Source organism: Nilaparvata lugens, chromosome 4, assembly GCF_014356525.2.
Source record: "Nilaparvata lugens isolate BPH chromosome 4, ASM1435652v1, whole genome shotgun sequence".
In the NCBI taxonomy this organism is placed as follows: Eukaryota; Metazoa; Arthropoda; class Insecta; order Hemiptera; family Delphacidae; genus Nilaparvata; species Nilaparvata lugens.
The window spans coordinates 40,566,263-40,589,481 of record NC_052507.1 but is presented as its reverse complement, the minus strand read 5'-3'; the positions used below and the strand labels follow the sequence as shown (position 1 = coordinate 40,589,481).

Sequence of the window (23,219 nt, the reverse complement as noted above, 5' to 3'; positions counted from 1 at the left end):
GTAATGTATTTGACAAATCAAAATACGTTCGAAACCCATGCACACAAAATAAGGATACCTTTACTTGTTCTTTACTTACTATAAAATTAATATACTATCTCAGACATTAATTCCAAATTAATGTGGAGTAAAAATCCTTCCCTTGTATTTTTCATCGTCTACATAGAACTCATATATAGTAATTAGAAGTTGAACAGTACATAACAGTGTTCGCAGTTTAATGAGTTCATTAAGATCTACAAATTGAGTATGATAACAAAAGAACTTACAATAATGGAATAATTAGGATTAATTTTATTAAACTATTGATTGTGATTTTTTTACTTACATGGCCAAATTTTCCATAGAGATTGGGCATAGAGGTCGGGTTGATGCAGGCAGGTTTGACAGCCTCAGAAAATCTTATAGGTTGAACCACTTGAATTACAGCAATATCATTCTCATAGAGAGAAGGGTCGCCGTTGAAAGAATCTGGGACATAAATTTTCTCGACCTGAAATAGATTTTTATTATAAGTAGAATTTTTCAAGATGAACATAATAATTTTTTCAGTAATACAGTTGGAATTTTTTATAATTTCAATTTGTTATTGATTACAAAATGGCACGTACAAACGTTTGATGAATTAATAGGATATTTTTCCTAATTTCTCACTTTTCACGTTCAATGGTAACTGTAGGAAAAATGTAATGTGTAATACATTCGTTAAATTCCTTTGCTGCACTCAATAAACCATTCCGCACTCGCCTACGGCTCGTGTGTAAACGTTTCTTTCGGTGTAGCAAAGCACATTGCGCACTGGTTACACAAATAACCATTTAGACCGACGTCAAAGTTCTTATCAATATTTTTCCACTGAGAGATGATTACAGCTAAATATTTTCTTCATGTTTTGTAAAATACTCACATTCAGTATAATTGCTGTACTCTTCTCAGAGAATTGGATATCAAAAGTTCGGAAATATTTACCAACAGCAATTTTTAAACTGGATGGCTCCTGGCGCTGTCCACCAACAATAACACAATGAGCAGCTGAAAATGAATGTGAAGCGAAAATTACAAGACAAGGGCACAACGCTGTAAACTAGGTCAGCTTTGATCATTTGAAATAATTGAACGAGAATCTCTTTTCGTTATATAAATCTTCCTCTCGATGGCAAAGTGAGTGTAAAGGTAGAGAAGTTGATACTGTAGTGATAACAACAACAATAGAATTGGTAGAAATTGTTCTCTTTTTAAGTATTGTGAAGAAGCTTGAGCACTGTGTACTATAGACCGTTCAAAGTGAGGTAGATATGTTTTTTAAAAGTTGGTAAAAAACTTGAGGTACAAAATCTGATGACACCATAAAATTTTCAAACGCTTATTCAAAAAATTAAAAAATATTTGTAAATATTAAAGAATAACATATAAAATGGTAATAAGTGACGGTGAGACGACAGAGCTGGAAAAGGATGAAAAGGAATGAAGGAGTAAACGAATGTCCATAGTGAGGTTCACATTCAAACTGCCATTACTGTATCGTTTTAATGAAAAGCAATTATTTCATTTACTAGGATGTCGAAATGTGGAGTGAATCTAACCGAATCTCAATCACAATAATGTTGAAGTAGATCATAAGATTAATTGATCATGTATCAATAACGACAAGCTATCAATCACCAATGGCACAAAATTGATAAATAAATCGCCTTTTGATTTAAAAACAAAACAAAAAACAAATTAAATATTGGATAACATACAACTATCTCTGTGTTTTAGATGGACACGTTAAAATCGTCGGTAGGTCATAGGACCTGAAATTGACATGAGCCAGCCATATCACTTGATATTATTATTATATCATTTTCAATTATAATAATAATAAACTTTATTGCCAAAAACAATGCATACAAAATAATAGTCAATCATCTAGAGCATAAACTAATAATAATAAATAATACAATTATGAATATTATATACATTCGATTTTCTTGACAATAAATACTCTCATGCAAGGGAAGCTTTCCTGTACGCATGGAGGAGTTGCAGCAGACCCTAGAAACTCTCTTATAGTAAAAAAAATCAATTTGTTTATCGAATTCCTTACATAATGTATCCAGTAATTATAACTAGGAAATGAAAAACAAGGCATTGAGAAACGAAAATAAAAGTCATACATCAAATAAAGAATAAGATGAAAGCTAACAACAGAAAAAATAGTAATTAAAATAACTTTTAGAATTTGAGAAATGTGATCTCTCACTGAACAACAAAAAACATAGCTTCGACCGCCTCCGGAAGAAGACCGAATAGCCACTCTCTGATCAATCTACTGTACAAGGGGTACGATTGGCAAGATCTTACATTGTCAGGTAAATTATTGAAGAATTTTGGACCTAAGAACAAGAAAGATTTTTGAAACATGGTGGATCTTGGTCTTGGCAATTGAGCTCTATTACCATGTCGCGATGAAGATCGAATAGTATCCACAACTGCGCCAGCATAGCCACTCCTATTAAAGAACATCTGCAAAACTCTAAAAACGTACATATATCTAAGTGGCAGAATATTTAAATTTAAAATGAGAGGAAAGGATTCATGCAATCTTGTTTTTTTCATCATTATTCATACAAAAGATTTCTGTAATCCAGATAGCGGCTTCACATGAGTATGATATAAGTACTACCCCAACATGTAATAGCATAGTTTAGTCTGGAGTGCACAAATGCAAAATAAATCTGCCTCATGACACTCAATGGACACAGAGACCTCAAAAAATAGAATTTGCGCATGTACATGTATAAATAGTTTTTAAGAGATAGGATGTGCTGCTTAAAACTGAGCTTTTCATCGACCATTAAACCTAAATATCTCACAACATCCGTTTATGGAAAACTGCTACAAGGACAATCATTTAGCCGCCCCTGACAATCAATTGAATAATATTTTTTAATGAGAGTGAGCATTTGAAAACCTTGAGACAGTGAAAAATTAACAATAACAGACTTTTCAATATTCAGACTTAGCCTATTACACGTGAACCACAATGACAGCATTTCAACATCGTAAGTAATACTCTCCATCAGCAATTGGGTTGTTTTTCACCGTAGGTTAGGGCCGTATCATCCGCAAATGCTGTGAACTCTCCTTTTAATGATGAAGAGTACAGATCATTAATGAAGATAAGAAACAATATTGGCCCAAGGACCGAACCTTGTGGTACTCCACTATTAATTTTCCTCAGTGAACTTTTTTGACCATTGAGGAAAACATATTGATGCCTTTCTTTCAGATACGATGCAAACCACTTATGTACCAGTCCTCTTATTCCAACCCTTTCCATCTTCCTGAGGAGAATATCATGATTAACCGTGTCAAATGCCTTTCTTATATCAAGGAAGACACCTGTGACTCGGTTTTTATCATTAGAATTCAAACTATTATGAACCAGCATCATGAACCTCCGAAGTGCCATCTCAGTGCTCAGACCTTCCCTAAAACCAAATTGGACGTCAGAAATCACATTCAGCTTATCCATGAAATTAATCAATCTAAATTTTACAATTTTTTCGGTCGTTAATTACAATTTTTTACAATTCAATTGGTCGGTAATTGCCAATCGAAGCAGCTTGTCCCTTCTTGAAGATGGGAATAACTCTAGCGATTTTCATATTTTGTGGAAAAATGCCCTCTGCGAATGATTTGTTGAAAATGTAAGGCAGCACAGGAGAAATAACATGTGAAATTGTCTTGACCAGAGCTGTAGAAATACCATCATCACCTGTCGCTGTACCTCCTTTCAGTCTTGAGATAAATAATTCTACTTCTTCACAAGATACTGGAGACCAAAAGAAAGAATTTGAATTGTGATTTGCATTAAAAACTCTATCATATGCTTCCTTTTGGTCTGTACTTGGAGCAATAAGGGAAGTCGACAATGAATTAGGCACATTAACAAAATACTCATTGAATTGTTCAGCAATAACTTTTGGGTCGTCAACAGTTTTATTACCATCAATCTGGAGACTCTTTACACAATTTTTCGCCTTATTATTGCCAGCTAAAGAGTTAATGACCCTCCGCTGAGCTCTGGAATTATCTTTGACCTTCTCAAAACGCCTACTGTAGTATCTTTCCTTTGTTTCCTTAATCCAAAGATCAATTTTGCGCTTGAAATTATTATATTGAAGCCGAAGTCGAGCCGGAGTCGTTAGGCGACCTTGATACTTTTTTCCTTAGCTTATCTCTATTCAATATTGCCAGACATAGCCCATCCGTCATCCAATGTTTCAGTTTCCTCAAGCGGCGATCACTAGGACGAGCAAGAGTTACTTTACTATCAGCAATCGAATCATTCAGTATTTCAATAAAAGAGTCAAATGATTTATTACAATAATCAGCCGAGTACACGGACGACCACGACTTCCCAGTGAGGATATTTAACAATATATTGTAATCAACTATTACTCTCTCATCACTGACATGCCAATAAACAACCAATGCTTCGATGGTCAGTTATTTGAGGATCAATTACAAAGACCTCATTCATAAGTGAATTATTACTTCTGAATAATAAGTGATCAATACAACTGGAAGTGGTGTCTGTCACTCTCGTATTTAAGTTAATCATATTCTCAAAACCGTTGCCACTAAAAATACTCTTATATCTATCAACTATCTCATTATCCAAGTTCAAATCAATATTGAAATCACCTACGCATATTGCGGTACGATTAGTACCTATTCCAGCTATTACACTCGAAAAACTATTGAGGAAGTCAGCAACAGGTTGAATATGCCACCTGTAGATAGCCAGAATAGTACAGTAAACAGACTCTCCCAACAGCAAGTCGAACATTAAAGAGTCAGCTCCTTCGATAAGAACATTTGTTTGTTTACAAGTGAGAGGCTTATCTTTAGAATAGAAGACAACGATGTCACCAGCCCGTGTGCGGCCGGCCACCGATAACGATTGATAGCCATCCATCTGATAAAGACTATCATTGCCCTCCTTTAACCAAGCTTCAGTCAGAACTATCACATCGGGCTTAGTATACAACGTGCTTACAAATGATATGAACGAATCAAAATTCCTACTGATACTCCTAATATTCTGGTGCATTATAAAGAGTGATCCACTATGACACATAGCATTGTTGAATGCCAACGCATCAGAATAAAAACTAGTAATTATATCATCCATTTAGATTAAAATAATTAAGGATATAGCTTAATAAACTTGGAAACATATGCAATTAAAATGGATGCTCTCTTGTGAAATGTGAAATGTAGACGCAAAAGAAGAGGTGACCCTCCAATCATTATAGTAGCAATGTAGTGAATCGAACGATAAGGATAAAATTGTCGAAATAGCAATGGATAAGGGAAGCAGACAGATAGAACACTTATATCATTTATCGGCATTAGACTAATCAGAAATAAAATAACTCTAATTAAATCAATGATTCTTAGTAAGCTCATAATAATATATTGAAAGTTAATATTTTCCTTGGTATTTAATTTAGTCATGTGAAAGATTTTGAACTATACATTTGCACTGACCTTAGAATTGTCAACATCATGAATCGTAAATGAGCTTTGAGATAGTAGCATATGTAATTGTTCACTTGATTTGAGTTCGATCACTGGGCTTTTTTCCTGCTTCCTTATTAGAATTTTACAGTCTCTCACCCAAAGAAATTTAAAACGGTGTTCCTTGTGCGCTGATCTAGCCAATGAGAAAAGTTTCCTTCTTGACGGCGACAAACACTCATTGATGTAGATAGGTTGATCAGTATTACAGCCGATATGCCTGGTCGAAAAATCGCGCTTCACTCGCCTCTTCTGTAGGAGCGTGTTATTGTCGGTTCTCCTAATGAACTTGACGACAACCGGAGCAGGCTTCTCTGGTCCAGCGCGACCCAGGCGATGACACACGTCGATGGCGTCCTCCCTGATCTGGCAGCCGAGAGCACTCGATATGTTATAAACTATCGAGTTCAGGTCTTCGTTGAGTTGCTGAGGCAGGCCTCGTATTTCGACCATGTTAATTCTCGAGTACTGTTCTAGATCCTCCTCTACACGTTCTTTCAATGTAGCATTTTCCCGTTCCAACTTCACAACTTTCTTAGTTAACTCCTCTATCGTCTTTAGACAAGTTTCAAATTTCTCGTTCCGCTCCTCTTGCCTCACATTTAGCTCGGTGATTCCTTCATGGCAGGCCTCCATAGACTTCCCGAGGTCCAACTCCATCCTCTTTTGATCCTCCTTCATGAAGTTCAGCATAGCGACTACGTCAGCAATCGTCAATGATGAACCACTTGAGACCGGTGTTTCAGTCGACATACTCCTCCTGCGTTCCAAGCTGCAATCGCTGCAGCGCCATATTTGATTATTTTCTGTCATAAACTTGAAAATTAACAGCATCATCAAATCTTTTAAAGAGCAGATTATATCCATTTTCTCTCTATGTATATTGTGACCCAAGAATAAATCAATGTTATAATTTAAAGCCGTGTCCACACTGAACAAATCGACAAACATGTTTGTTGAAAAAATTTGGACAAATTTTATTATTTTTGACAAACAATGTTTGCCCATGGCCAGTGTAGACGCGTCACCAAGCAAAAAAATCTGGTGTGGCGCACTCACACAACTTTCCTTGCCGTTATAAAAATTTATCACCTGATCCTAGTGTTCACGCGCATCTCAAGTCTACTATTCAAAGATCCAAGCCAGCTGGTGTCAGGACAATAAAGCTGGAGACACACGAAGTCTGCTATCTCTTCATAGTGAATGATTCAATAGAACCAACAGTAGCCAAACGTTTGCAATTGAAATAATACAATTTTCTCGAATTTAGAGCTTATTTTAAATGTTAGGTGAAAATGTTACTGAACATTAATTGTAGAGATTTTCATGCTCAATGTTTTCCACTTGGATGGGGCGGAGCTCCTGGAATTTTTACAGATATGGAACTTGTGGCAGTTGATAGAGCTTATCAAATACTATTTTAGGTATAAATTTGATCAAAATCGTTGGAGCCGTTTTCGAGAAAATCGCGAAAACCCATGTTTTTGACAACATTTTTGCCATTTTATCCGCCATCTTGAATCGCATTTGATCGAAATTGTCCGTGTAGGATCCTTATATTGTAAGGACCTTAAGTTCAAAATTTCAAGTCATTCCGTTAAATGGGAGATGAGATATCGTGTACACAGACGCACATATACTCATTCACACACACACGTACAGACCAATACCAAAAAAACACTTTTTTGGACTCAGGGGACCTTGAAACGTATAGAAATTTAGAAATTGGGGTACCTTAATTTTTTTTCGGAAAGCAATACTTTCCTTACCTATAGTAATAGGGCGAGGAAAGTAATATTTGTAAGTGGGAAGAACAGGTTTCATGTTTTACAGCTGCCAACACTGAAAATGTTTGGAAAAACAGTAATTTTTTGTTTGACAAACAATGATTGTCCAAACTTTTAAGAATGTTTGTCCCTGAACTCGACAACATACATGTTTGCCGAACATGTATGTCGAACATTTGTTCAGTGTGGACACGGCTTAACTGTTTGGTTGTAACTGTCACCAGGGCCTAATGCATGAGAAAATGTAAGTATTCTTGTTATTTCCTAACCTATTTATTATAGTGACCAACTGACTTATACGATTAATTTATTTTCTCATGCAACAGGCCCCACAGGGCAAGGCTCTATCCTTTTGCTGGTGATGTCAAGTTATTCTAACAAATATATAATTTAAGTTAAGTTAAATATATAAGTATTAGTTATAAGGTATCTTAATTTGTTTTATTATTGTGAAAATTGCTTTTAATGGAAAAAAAATAATTTAATTCCAATTTTGAAAATATTGCACTGAAGACGTATTAAAAATTCACTTGATTTTGAGGGTAGATTGAAGCAGGTCTCGATTGAAGTAAAAGTTTTCTGACCAATTCAGGTGATTCGAATAAGAATAATTATTATAAGATTACTTTATTACAGATTGTATTAATTATATCGATCATTTAAAACATACCTGTAAGAATGAAAAAAGCTGATATAATTGTTCCTCCACAATCCTGAGTCCAAGAATTATTTCTAAAAGAATATAATCCAGCATGCCAAGGATATTCAGAAATACTTGAAACGGAGGCGCCATGTGAGATCAATGGTCTCTGAGGTTTGAAGAGCTTGCCGCATTCTGTTGTGAAAATAAAAAACAAAGTATTAAAATCTCGCATAATATATTCTGAAAATAATTGAGTGAATAATATAAATAATAAAACAATTTTATATTCTGAAAATATTTTACTCAATATGGCAAAATTAACATTGGCGTCCTGATCAGTTTATATAGACGTTGCTCTTACCCAATAGACAAATACCCAATAACGATCATGATATATCATGAAAATAATTGAGCAGAAACATATTTTTATATTTTTCCATGTACATTGAGAACATTATTCCATGTTCATGATATCCAGTCCATAACATGAAATCAAATCGAACCATCTGAGCATCATTGCTTACTACATTACTTAAAAATTTAATTTATTGCTATGAACAAAATTATCCTCTTCGTCTCACCATTTGAACTCGACGAGGGATTTGCTTTTGTTTGTATACATGTGATGCATTCTTGGCCAAAACACAAAAATTCGACAAGAAGGTTCCTCTTTGAATTGCGCGTCAATGTATGTGCATTTCAAGTGTCATGTGTAATTTGCATTTCAAGAATAATAGCCCAATGTTCAATACTAGTTTAGCTTACATATAGTGTGTTGCTAAAGATAGTGAGCACGTGATTAGGGATTGCCTATTTAGATCATCCCGACCCAACATACACAGAGTACCGACTGGCAACGGCCAACGTCAAAGGAAGAATGAATGGTATGAACAGTTTGTCAATGATGTGGTTGATTTGTCAACAGTTTGATTTACCGTGGGTCTATCTATTGTTTATACCATCAATGTTTTATCATTCTAGTGGTTTATTTTACTTTTAATCACGGTAATTTACGTTTCATCATTCTTCAATTGTATAAATGGCTAATCATTAAACGGAGTTTTCAATAAAAGCTTCAATATTACCTATATATTTTTTTTTATACAAATTTACTCTCGTTTGAGGGCGCGAGGTACTCAAGCAAATACGGTAAATGAACAGTGCTTTGTCTGTGTTGTCCATTCTGCAACGTAATCAACACTGTCTTCTAAGTTTACTTGTCTGCTCGCCGCTTTAAGGGCCGCTATATCACGTCCACTGTATGGCGGAACATTACGACTGCTAGATAACGGCACCGCTTTCTTAGGAAACCAATTTATTTCACCATCATGACGCTACATGACAGGACAGAATGTCCTCCGGTGGGCTAATAGGGTTGGCATATTGCCAATCAGACCTGCTCAAGATCACATCGCGAGGTCTACTAAAAGTTTGAATATTTCAATAATTAGCAGAATAATTTAAAATCATGTAAAATAATCACGTAAAATTGGTGAAATCTATACAACATACCATGCGTACAATCGAATTCATCAACTTTGTCCCAAGTGCCATCTTCAGCACATCTTCCTATCATTTCGCGCGGGTCAGAGCTGTAGCCATTCTGACATTTCATCTTCACTTTTGAACCAGGCCTTTGTGTGCCATCACAACTGGCTTCCAGGCCATCTTTGCTGCATGTAAATTTCACAGAATGTGTATCAGTCAATATCGAGCATACACCTGAAAAATACAAAATGGAAATACTACATTCTAACAAAGTATAATATTTACTCATTTTTTTTGTCCTTGAATTCTAAATCAACATGCAATCCATTAATCACAATGGTCACAGCTTGTGGAAATTAATCTGGTCTTTTCGCTTGTTTTTATTACAATTATTTAATATTTGTTTTTATATTAAAAAAATATATTTCCAACACACACACACACACCAAGCCATGATTTTCTGGTGTCCGCACATCTTAGTCAGATCTTTCGGTTGATACGCCAAAATATTTCGACAGAGTTTACACTAGTATTGCGAACTGATACAATAAGATGCATTGCGATATGGTTGACTCATTAGGCTGCCCAACAACAATAGCCTACTGCAGGCATTTCAAGCACGCTTGAACAACCTTTTTGTAAACTTGAATTTTAAAAAACACTTTTGAAGTGAAAATACACTTACTTTTGTAGTGACGATCGTTTCGACCTGTTGTTGGTCATCATCAGACTGTGGGAATTTACTCAGATGACAAGGCTATGTGTGGTAAGGGATGAAAGTGGTGGAATAGGTTGTGGTGAGGGTTGGGTTGGTGGATACTTAGTGAGGCAGTAATTTTGAACTGTGGACTATTTTGTCAAAGAGTGTGTGGGAAGAGAAATTTACTTGATTATTTAGGAGACTGTTGGGAAACTGTTTTGTGTAGTTGTGAATTTCGTATTGTTTCAATACATTGAGTTTTCTGTTTTTTTGTGAGATATGGAGGATTTCAAGATTGGTGGCGATGTCGGTGTATGTGTGGTTTGTTGATATAATATGGTCAGCAAAGTTTGAGTGGCTATGTGGTTTATTAATGGCTCTGATGTGCTCTTTGTATCTTGTCTGAAAGTCACGTCCAGTCTGTCCGATATACAGTTTACTACAATCATTATATTTCAATGTGTAGATGCCTGCTTGCTCAAATCTGTTTGTTTGTTTAGTAATTTTGAAATGTTTTCTCAGTGAATTTGTTGTTTTAAAGGCGATTCTGTATTTGAGCTTCTTAAAAGATGATGCTACTTTCTGTGATTTTTTGTTGTAGTATGTGAGTGATGATGCTACTTTCTGTGATTTTTTGTTGTAGTATGTGAGTGAACAACAAAAAAAAACACAAAAAATCACAGAAAGTAGCATCTTCATAAATTCCCACAGTCTGATGATGACCAACAACAGGTCGAAACGATCGTCACTACAAAAGTAAGTGTATTTTCACTTCAAAAGTGTTTTTTTTAAATTCAAGTTTAATTTTAACAGTGAAAAAGTATGGATATACAACAGAGTAACCTTTTTACTTTCCTTGCCCTATTACCATAGGTACGGAAAGTATTGATTTCCGAAAAAAATTAAGGTACACCAATTTGTAAATTTCTATACGTTTCGAGGTCACCTGAGTCCAAAAAAGTGGTTTTCGGGTATTGGTCTGTATGTATGTATGTGTGTGTGTGTGTGTGTGTGTGTGTGTGTGTGTGTGTGTGTGTGTATGAGTGTATGTGCGTCTGTGTACACGATATCTCATCTCCCAATCAACGGAATGACTTGAAATTTGGAACTGAAGGTCCTTACACTATAAGGATCCGACACGAACAATTTCGATCAAATGCAATTCAAGATGGCGGCTAAAATGGCGAAAATGTTGTCAAAAACAGGGTTTTTCGCGATTTTCTCAAAAATGGCTCCAACGATTTTGATCAAATTCATACCTAAAATAGTCATTGTTAAGCTCTATCAACTGCCACCAGTCCCATATCTGTAAAAATTACAGGAGCTCCACCCCATCTATGCATAGTTTGATTTTAGATTCCCAATTATCAGGCTTCAGATACAATTTAAACAAAAAATTCCAAATGGAAAAAATTCAGCATGAAAATCTTTACAATTAATGTTCAGTAACATTTTCACCTAAAATTTAAAATAAGCTCCTACTATGAGAAAATGTTATTATTTCAATTGCAAACTGTTGGCAACTGTTGATTCTATTGAATCATTCACTATGAAGAGATAGCAGACCTCGTGTGTCTCCAGCGTTATAGTCCTGTCACCAGCTGGCTTAGATCTTTGAATAGTAGACTTGAGATGCGCGGGAACACTAGCGTCAGGTGATAAATTTTCATAACGACAAGGAAAGTTGTGTGAGTGCGCCACACCAGATTTTTGTGTCTTTGGCGAAAGGCTGCAAGCGAAAAACAGCTGTTTGAATTTGATGTGCTTTTGTGTATACGATTCTTTGTTGTTTATTTTTTCTTCTCTGTTCTATTAAATGTTGAATTAACTCATCATTATAATTTGTAATTTTTCATTGGTTTATTTGTTGTTATTGATGGTTTACTTTCTGTCATAAATTGATCAATTTGTTTCGACTGATGTGAACATCGTATCGTTAGTGTGCTCTTTCTTGTATAAGCGTGCTTGACATCGTTCAGTATCGGTAGTGGCCGGCTCAAGGAATATCGATTCTGTAACGTGATCGCGAATGTGGGAACTACATTAGGATAGTTGAACACACACCGATTTCAGACAGTCGGGTTTATTATGGCCGACCAGAATTTAATAGTGAACCACAGGATGAAATAGGGCTTTGCACAAACACACACAACAACCATAAAATAGTACAGGTGAGTACTATGGCCACTATCAAGTCTCGACGACACAGTACAGTGTTGTACGTTACTCAATAGATGCTTCACCCATATCGACCGACTTCAGCGAGCACTTCTTACTAATCGTTAGACCTACTACGCTTTTCTGCAAGCACCTGCTACCATAAAATATCGGCCGTTTTTTTACCAACCATCCAAAATCAGTGCTTAAATAGCCTAAGGCTAGTTGCCTTTTACAGCCATAGTTGCTTCCATGCTGCTTAGTTGAGTTCAATGCCAGCTGTGCCAAATTGAGTAGTTTTATTGTATCGCACTGGTTGGACTTTGGGACCAGGCTTTGTAAGTTACACGGCTTACATTGTGTCGTCTAGTCTTTAGTGTGTTTGGGCATATTAAAGCCCAATTCAATTTATTGATGTTAATGCCTTTATTATAAGCTACTGATCAAGATTCAAATCGACTGAAAATATATTTTCTATGATAATTTGTTATTCTTTAAAACCTTGAACATAGGATTTATAAAGCTGCACTAGTATTTGTTAAGTAAATATAAACTTAAGGTTAGACTGGAGAGATTCAAATAGGCTGAAATACATTCTCCATGATTAATTCTTCATTCTTAGAAAACTTTGGTATAAGAGTGAACCTGTATTTGTATAAGTGCAGTATAGTACGTGTAAACTGTAGGGTAGCCCATATAACTGAACATCACATAGCAGCTGCAGTCTTGACTCAAGATTATAGTTTCGTAATCATTATCTCTAGAAGAAACTGAAGTATCAGATAGTAATTCGAATACTCACGAACACAACGTTGATTTCTGGGTGTAAACTGACCATTTTGGCATCGCGCAAAGTTGTAACCATTTTCTAAAAATGGTACATATCCTTCAGAACATATCATTTCAAGAATATCGTTGTGAGGAACAAATGGAGATCTGCAATTACACGACTTTATTACGAAGCTAGTTCCTGGCTGATCTTTTGGGAATAGACAGCTATTCGATGGAACTCGTCTGGAAACAAATGAAAAACAGAAATTGAAATAGAGATGAAATTGGAAGCTTGGATCATTTTGCAGCTGGTATCTTTTACATCAGGCCTAATTACCAATTCCAAATGCATTTTCAATCAAATAGCAAACACGAACACACAACTATAATATGAAAAATGATATAATAATTATTTAGTCATGAAAAAGTAGAAATGTTTCTTATTGATAAACAATATACTTCCACTAGGCCTGGCTAGAATTCGACTCCAAGTCCATTATTAAAGTTCAAATTCTTCAATCACATATAAGGGATGTATAATCATATATCTTAAAAATTGTTGGGTATTTCCTTTAGTGATCATATTGATCGAATAAACTTATTACTTTTAAAATAGAAAAACTTTACTAATATTTGTCAAGTACGGTAACAAAGTTTTAATTGTAGTTCGTTATTACAACTATAAAGATTGTTGTTCGTTTTTCCTAAGAACACACACGTACACCGATGAAATATGTGTCACACACAGCTGAATAAGAAAAACTGAGTATGTGTAGCCTACTTTCATTTTACATCAATATATTAAACTACCCTAATGGATTTGATCGTTAAATTGTGATTGATATTGGTATATTGATTTGTATAGTTCAGTTGGAATTCACGATAGTTAATAACTATGATATATAATTCGCCTTGGATGTGATTCCTTTATAACGTCAATCTTCATTCCAAAATACAATACAAAATACAAAAATCAGAACTATTGTATTCATATGCATGGAACGCTAATTATTCTTACATGCAATATTCATACTATAAATGATAAAATATTTATATATCTAATATACCATTACATAAGAATAAGTTGAGAGTTGGCTGCATCGATTGAAACGCTGAATTAAATAGGTACAATTTTCTCATTTTAGCTGCTCAGACTAAGCATTGTCTATTTTTCAGCATGATTATAAACCATTGCACTAGACCAAATTTATGTGTTGCCGATTCTCAATCCAGACACAGTGGATTTGATCACAAGTTTCACAAACCAGAAAACACGTTTTCCTTGTTGATTAATAATTTTTGTGTGTATCACCTCTGGATTTCTTAAATAAAGTTGACTCACACATAAGTAATGTGCACCCACTTGTTTACAAGGTATAGTAAGGAAGAAACGACAGAGTTAATAAGTAGTATAAAAGTGTATATTACATGCTCTATCACGAGTCGCCTGTAGCCAAAATGACGCTCAGTCCCGCGTGTGTGAATGGTCGGACAAAAATTAGTTTCTTATTTTCTTAGATGCTTATAACTCAACTGTAGCCTACTAACATATTCATTCGGGTTAATATGTCTTAAGAATTTTAAATGTCATTTTATAAAAAGTTTAATTAAGTCTAAAATATTCTTAAGCCTGATAAGTACACATCAATGTTGTTTTCCTTGACGAAGCTCTTCTCTGAGTATGGTGCCGTGCTACCAATTTCTCCTAAATAGGTTGAATAGCATTTTTCACCTATTAACCTAAGGAAAGTTATCGGCTCCAAAATGGTAGATTCTTGATAAACTATGAATGGATCTACTGCTAATGAATAGGAAATCCAGTTTTCAGAGCAAACCAACTTATAATCTTCAGAAGAATTTTGGCAATATACAACACAAATCCATAAAACAATACCTTACACACTTAAACTTCTAGCATCATTACAAGCTAAATACTTATCCATTTATATAGTTGAAAAACAATGGCTATAGGCTTGTAGACACACAAAACAAATTATACAGAATTAGAACACCATAAAACTGTTCAAAACTCAATTAAAACATTAAAAATTTTACTTAAACAGAAAAATATTCAGAGAGCACAAAATTAGAACACATAGCCAGCCACCATTTTTTAGGGAGAAGACCTAACAAGTACAGAGCAAAGCCCCACCTCAAAACCAGTGTCGACGTTATGAACACGTCACTGATAACTTATTAAATTCCAAAAAATTATAAATTACAAGTTTAGAATTTACATTTTACATTTGTTCTCAATAAAACTTTATTTTGAAACTGTTATTTTAAATTTATATATCCTCTGTATTTATAATGATCTATTTATCTGTTAATTCTGTTAACTCAGTTTAGGTGATACCATGGAATGTGCAACACAATTATTTACGATAAATTCTCAGTTAAAAAGTTGTCCGCATATCGATTACTCTGATATTTACTATCAAGTTTTATAGATCTCGAATTGAAGATTCGATTTTAATCGAGAAAAAATGTAATATTACAAATACCCCCCTCTTGACATAAAAAATTTTACTGTTTGAGAATTTAAAGAAAAAAAAAAATACATTGAAACAAATGGAAATTGTTGAAATTAAATTTGAGAACAGTAACATTTTTTTTCTATAAAAACATTACATGTCAACTATAATATTGAAAATTATTATAAAAATTCATCAATAGCATTTGTTATACGTTTCCAAACAATATTTCAAAGTAGAGAATATCAAAATTACTTTTGATTTAGCTTTATAATTTAAAGGAAAATATCTCAACAGAAAGTTTAATATATAAAGAATAGTTTTTTAAATTGCACATAAATTTAATAGATAGAAAAATTCAATTTTTTATTGCATAAAAATTTAGTATGTTGAACAAAAAACATTTTTTTTAAATGAATTGATAAATTGTTACATTTAATTTTCACATAAAATTTCAATAAATCAAAAAATGTTCATTTCTTTCACTATTGATGCGGTTGATTTTATCGCTGCAAATTTTGGAAAACAGTCTGTTAAGGCACTCAGTATGAATTTCAGTTAAGTGTGACTCCAGTGTGATGACATCAGTGTTGGGCTGATCTGAATACTCGTAGTGTTGGGCTGATCTGGATGCACGTAGTGTTGGGGTGATCTGGATGCACGTAGTGTTGGGCTGATACTTGTAGTCGACTGATGCATACCAAACTCGATACAGGTGACATCTCAGTTAGCATTGCCTCATGCTTGTAGTAGACGGCTGCATACCAAACTCAATACAGAGTCACGTAAATTTTGTATCATATAATTATACAATGTACATTTCAGGCTTGAAATGACAATGTAATTTGTTTTTTGGAAAAGAGATAGACGCTGCATACAGGATTAACTTAGGTGAGGATTAACTTAGGTGAGGATTAATTTAGGTAAGGTTTGGTTTTTTGATATTTTCAGCTTTCAAGGTTTAGAGTTCTGCATACAGGAATAATTTAGGAGAGGATTTTTTGAATCAATTTCTTTCATGATACTGTGACTGTTATTCTGAATTCAAAGTTGCAAACGTGAACATGGATGGCAATTACCTCCAGGTAATGTGGTAGTGTTGAAGTTTGAGTTACATGGTCAGCAATAGGCGTTGGCATTGTCATTGGCGTATGCATTGGTGTCGGCATTGGCGTTGGCATTGGTGTAGGCATTGGCATCAACATTGGCGCAGACATTGGTGTAGTTATTGGTGTAGATATTGGCGTTGGCATTGGTGTAGGTATTGGCGTAGATATTCAATTAATGAGTCACACTAGTTCGAAAATCACCCAAATGTTCTTAACACTCTTCATGGCGTTCACTTGTTGTTGATTTCGAGATTCATGTGATAATTATTTTGATGTTAATGTCCATGCTGTACCTGTTATTTTAAAATGCTTATAAACTAAAAAGAAAATTTTGATTAGGCTACCAATAAAAACTAATACACATGAAAATTATTTACAAGTATATAATCAATATAAAAATGAAATTTTTTAACATCTTATTATACAGTCAGCAATACATAAATTGTGAAATTTCCTCAAACTCTATAGAGATATCAATTACAAAATTTTAAAATTGTAATATTACAATGGGTATGCAAGATTTAACCATTGAATATACAATATTTCAAGTAAATGTTGTATTTCAAGTAAATAAAGTAAGTAAGTAAAGTAAATATTCTAAGTATTTCAAGTAAATATTCTCCTGATACTTTTTAGCAGTACCATATTGAAAAATTAGCGAATTCCAGTATTTACTATAAATACATGACATAAATATTGATTCAAAAAATTAATCTTGAATTTTAAAAAACTTTTGAAGTGAAATTCACTTACTTTTGTTGTGACGATCGTTTCGACCTGTTGTTGGTCATCATCAGACTGACCAACAACAGGTCGAAACGATCATCACTACAAAAGTAAGTGCATTTTCACTCCAAAAGTTTTTTAAAATTCAAGATTAATTTTAACAGTGAAAAAGTATGGATATACTATAGAGAAAAAAATTAATGTTTGGTTTGTATTAATCTTACTGAGGAGGTGCTACTGGGGTTGTTCTGCGAGTAGTGGTCCACCTGGTTGTCCAGATGGGGGTTGGGGTGGTTGGCCGCGGCGATGGTGTAGGACGAGGTGGAGGAGGAGGAGGAGGAGGAGGAGAAGGCGTTAAGTCGCCGCACCCTTTCTCATCCGAATTGTCGGCACAATCCATTCTGCCGTCGCATCTCATGTCACCTTCTACGCATGCGCCATAATCACACCTGAACGAGCCTCTCGGACACCTAATTTGCGACCACAACAAAACATGATTACGAGCAGAAATAATTTAGTATTATTCTATTTGATTTTGAATGAATAAATTAATTAATTTATCCATTTGCCAAAAACAAATACAAGAAATAATTATAAATATAAGCTACTGCACTAAACTAATATAAAAGTACATACATGAAAATTCAGGAACTGCTAATTTATTTAATTTATTAGAAATAATCACGAAATTATATTCTTATTCATAATTTAAAAGATAATAATTATTAAATAGAGATTTAATTATCCTACTAACAGTAACCATAATAATTATTATGCTCCTATAAGTACAGTAGGTGAGGCAAAAACACCGGCAAAAGGAAGAGGATGATGCAGCCTGAGGTATATGGCAACAACTATGTAAATTTACCTCATTTATTTAATATGTTTTTCGAGTTGTGAAGAATATTACAGTGGAATTGAATAGATATTGGTGTATCTAGAGACTAGAGTGAGATTTTTTCTGAGACATATGAAGGAAAAAATGATTGTGCAAAAATGTCATTTGAGAGATAACAAAATCTTCATCCATCATTATAACTCTTATAAGTAGTGGTAACAACTATTACAATTTAGTTTGACTAACTAGTGAATTTTGATATTTTAATAAGTTTAAACTTCAACTTCCAGTTAATTATAAGATGCTCTAGCGATGAATATTCATTGGTATATAATGCATATTTAGAATTAGTTTCGAGATACTGTACTCATCCTTCATTCAGTTATAGTTATACATATACCTACTTATATAAATACCTACCATTATTTACTTATGAAGCCTTTATATAAACATAGCATATTCTAAGTATTTCAAGTAAATATTCTCCTGATACTTTTTAGCAGTACCATATTGAAAAATTAGCGAATTCCAGTATTTACTATAAATACATGACATAAATATTGATTCAAAAAATTAATCTTGAATTTTAAAAAACTTTTGAAGTGAAATTCACTTACTTTTGTTGTGACGATCGTTTCGACCTGTTGTTGGTCATCATCAGACTGACCAACAACAGGTCGAAACGATCATCACTACAAAAGTAAGTGCATTTTCACTCCAAAAGTTTTTTAAAATTCAAGTTTAATTTTAACAGTGAAAAAGTATGGATATACTATAGAGAAAAAAATTAATGTTTGGTATGTATTAATCTTACTGAGGAGGTGCTACTGGGGTTGTTCTGCGAGTAGTGGTCCACCTGGTTGTCCAGATGGGGGTTGGGGTGGTTGGCCGCGGCGATGGTGTAGGACGAGGTGGAGGAGGAGGAGGAGGAGGAGGAGGAGAAGGCGTTAAGTCGCCGCACCCTTTCTCATCCGAATTGTCGGCACAATCCATTCTGCCGTCGCATCTCATGTCACCTTCTACGCATGCGCCATAATCACACCTGAACGAGCCTCTCGGACACCTAATTTGCGACCACAACAAAACATGATTACGAGCAGAAATAATTTAGTATTATTCTATTTGATTTTGAATGAATAAATTAATTAATTTATCCATTTGCCAAAAACAAATACAAGAAATAATTATAAATATAAGCTACTGCACTAAACTAATATAAAAGTACATACATGAAAATTCAGGAACTGCTAATTTATTTAATTTATTAGAAATAATCACGAAATTATATTCTTATTCATAATTTAAAAGATAATAATTATTAAATAGAGATTTAATTATCCTACTAACAGTAACCATAATAATTATTATGCTCCTATAAGTACAGTAGGTGAGGCAAAAACACCGGCAAAAGGAAGAGGATGATGCAGCCTGAGGTATATGGCAACAACTATGTAAATTTACCTCATTTATTTAATATGTTTTTCGAGTTGTGAAGAATATTACAGTGGAATTGAATAGATATTGGTGTATCTAGAGACTAGAGTGAGATTTTTTCTGAGACATATGAAGGAAAAAATGATTGTGCAAAAATGTCATTTGAGAGATAACAAAATCTTCATCCATCATTATAACTCTTATAAGTAGTGGTAACAACTATTACAATTTAGTTTGACTAACTAGTGAATTTTGATATTTTAATAAGTTTAAACTTCAACTTCCAGTTAATTATAAGATGCTCTAGCGATGAATATTCATTGGTATATAATGCATATTTAGAATTAGTTTCGAGATACTGTACTCATCCTTCATTCAGTTATAGTTATACATATACCTACTTATATAAATACCTACCATTATTTACTTATGAAGCCTTTATATAAACATAGCATTTCATATTCACATGAAGCATTTTTTTGTAATATTAGTATCACAATACTTGAGAATTCAACATAGTTGAACCATAAAGAAAAGTCAGCCTTCTATAACATAATTATATAACCTTGAGATACGTTAAGGAGGGTTATACCTTGGCAGATGCGTGGTATTCGAGTTGGCTGACATTGGGCAACAGGCCCCAACTTACGGGAAGGACCTTTACAGTATGGCGCAGTCTTTTTCGCACACGCCATCTGGCCAATCTTATCACAACTATGTACCTATAAGATAATATCTCATGCTATGTTTTCTCTATGATTGGACCCTATCATTATCCTGGCTTGGCGAATTTCTACAACGAGAGTAGTGAAACCCTCAGTAAGTATTCTTTAATATATCTATATATTGCTGAGCTTATAGGAAAATTTTCAAGTATTCTATAAAAAATTCTGGAAATTCTTCTGTACCGTACCTCGTAGTGAGATGAAAATATGGCAGAGTATTGGGCATTTGTTTAGAAAAATATACAATTTTATGATTTATCGAATATTATTTGGGTATTATGTAGAATTTTGTGATAGATTCAATAAACCCGAATTTTAACTGCACTGGTTATTGGAAGAATTATATTATTTCAATCCATTATAATAAAATTATTGATTCTGCAAAGTGGCCTTCTAATTGACTAAACTGACTGGTGACAGATATACACAAAATATACAAGAAAACATTGAAATTGACTCTGTAATATATAAATACCGTAAAAAAACCAATATTACATGAGTCCAATATTGTAGCACTGAGTAATTGTTTCATCCGATCCATCTGGACAATGCCTTGGTCCATCACATACGAGGGAACTGTCGATACAGTCTCCATTACTGCATTGGAACTCAAATCTGTGAAAATGATATTCAAATGTTTTACTAACAGTGGAATGAAAATTATATAAAAAATAATTTTGAAAAGGCGCTGATATCATAATATTGGGTCAATTTGCGAAAAAAGTAGAGATCTATAGGTGGGCTACAAATTACAGTTGTTTTTGATAAATGTTGCTAGTTATTGATTAAAACATGGTAAAATCCTAAAACTACTTTGTGTACCGCAGATTTTCCTGGAAAAAGCTTGAAGCGTTATTATATATAGAGACATCGCTGACGCATTCATCAGCTTATGTAAACCAGAATTATAATTTTAAAGATTCATCATTATTGAGATATACATTCTGACGTAGGAAGTAAAGAGGGCAACAGTCGTCTAATTTTAGTTGAAGAGATTCAGAGAAGAGTGGCTTGTGGTCTATGACTCTGCAATAATAATCACAATAACGTCGATGGTCCGCTTGCCTGGCTATAGATATAGTCATCAGTCAGATCAGCTGGGTACACGACTCAGGTACTTGACTAATGCCACTAATTTGAATGGACGAGTCTCAGGTGGTTGACTTAACCCACTACTTTGAATGGACGCGACTGTGAAAGCACTTTATAATAAACGCGAACAACTCAGTGCAACCATTGCCAATGCCTCCAAAATGGTAGTCAGTTTTCGCCAGACTGGAGGCTTCAAATTATAAGGCTCTTAGCTTGACTACCCGCATCATTTGAATCTATTGAACAAGCGTCGTTTATGGAATATAACAAACGAACCATTAATAAATACAAGTAACGAGAGTCGTGTCATTGGTAATTTGGAAAAGAATAATATACAGAGTGAGTCATATGTATGGAAACCCCTCAATAAATTGAAGACTGTTGTAGATATAATACTGTAACTTTCAGGATACGTTATTGGTCGAATACTCTACCTTTACACGTACATATGAATTTCAACCCCTCATAAGGTGGTGACTTAGGGGTTGTAACTCGAATATTTCAAATTTAAACACCCATTGTGTGGTACATCATTTTAAAGGCATTTTTAAAACAAGAAAGATTACATCAATAAAAATGTTCTATGATACGTTTAACCAAAATGGCGGTTGATTGAAGTTTTAGTTTTTAAAGAAATCCTATTATATTAAGCGAGCAATTTCTGTATATCTGTTTATATTTTTACTTTCCTTGCCCTATTACCATAGGTAAGGAAAGTATTGCTTTCCGAAAAAAATTAAGGTACCCCAATTTCTAAATTTCTATACGTTTCAAGGTCCCCTGAGTCCAAAAAAGTGGTTTTTGGTATTGGTCTGTATGTGTGTGTGTGTGTGTGTGTGTGTGTGTGTGTGTGTGTGTGTGTGTGTGTGTGTGTGTGTGTGTGTGTGTGTGTGTGTGCGTATGTGTACACGATATCTCATCTCCCAATTAACGGAATGACTTGAAATTTGGAACTTGAGGTCCTTACACTATAAGGATCCGACACGAACAATTTCGATCAAATGCAATTCAAGATGGCGGCTAAAAAGGCGAAAATGTTCTCAAAAACCGGGTTTTTCGCGATTTTCTCGAAAACGGCACCAACGATTTTGATTAAATTTATACCTAATATAGTCATTGATAAACTCTATCAACTGCCACAAGTCTCCTATCTGTAAAAATTTCAGGAGCTCCGCCCCATCCATGCAAAGTTTGATTTTAGATTCTCAATTATCAGGCTTCAGATACAATTTGAACAGAAAATTTCGAGTCTGAAAGATTCAGCATGAAAATTTCTACAATTTATTTCCAGTAACATTTTCACCTAAAATTGAAAATAAGCTTGAAGTTCGAGAAAATGTAATTATCCAATTGCAAACTGTTGGCAACTGTTATTAAATGATTCACTATGAAGAGATAGATAGCCGACCTCGTATGTCTCCAGCGTTATTGTCCTGTCACCAGCTGGCTCAGATCTTTGTTTATAAGTAGACTTGAGATGCGCGTGTACACTAGCGTCAGGTGATCAATTTTCATAACGGCAAGGAAAGTTGTGTGAGTGCGCCACACCAGATTTTTATATCTGGTTATATGGTTATTTATGTTCAACGGATCTCGAAAACGGCTTTAACGATTTTCACGAAATTTGGAATATAGTAGGTTTATGATATAAAAACACTATAGGTCTCATCCCTGGGAAAACTTGCTAAAGGACATGAAAAG

At 34.2% G+C, this 23,219-nt stretch overlaps 2 protein-coding genes across 7 annotated transcripts in view; both read right to left on the bottom strand.

Moving 5' to 3' along the window:
* Nucleotides 1-23,219, bottom strand: part of LOC111055040 (modular serine protease) — a 52,377-nt gene that overhangs the window by 3,575 nt on the left and 25,583 nt on the right. For 3 of the 6 annotated variants that reach the window (XM_039427472.1, XM_039427476.1, XM_039427474.1), the window contains 7 exons: nt 20,922-21,041; nt 19,082-19,330; nt 13,152-13,363; nt 9,517-9,726; nt 8,032-8,196; nt 908-1,032; nt 329-493 (listed from right to left, as the gene is read on the bottom strand). In XM_039427472.1, the coding sequence (XP_039283406.1) occupies nt 329-493; nt 908-1,032; nt 8,032-8,196; nt 9,517-9,726; nt 13,152-13,363; nt 19,082-19,330; nt 20,922-21,041 (1,246 nt within the window). Of the gene's footprint in view, nt 1-328; nt 494-907; nt 1,033-8,031; nt 8,197-9,516; nt 9,727-13,151; nt 13,364-17,653; nt 17,900-19,081; nt 19,331-20,921; nt 21,042-23,219 lie in introns of all 6 variants that reach the window. The other 3 variants (XM_039427473.1, XM_039427477.1, XM_039427475.1) reach the window with 1 other exon arrangement.
* On the bottom strand, nt 1,039-6,724 carry LOC120351174. The gene is made up of 2 exons (XM_039427479.1): nt 5,477-6,724; nt 1,039-4,645 (listed from the first exon to the last, which is right to left on the bottom strand). Exon 1 carries the CDS (start codon nt 6,580-6,582, stop codon nt 5,527-5,529), a length of 1,056 nt encoding a protein of 351 aa, XP_039283413.1. The 5' UTR covers nt 6,583-6,724; the 3' UTR covers nt 1,039-4,645; nt 5,477-5,526.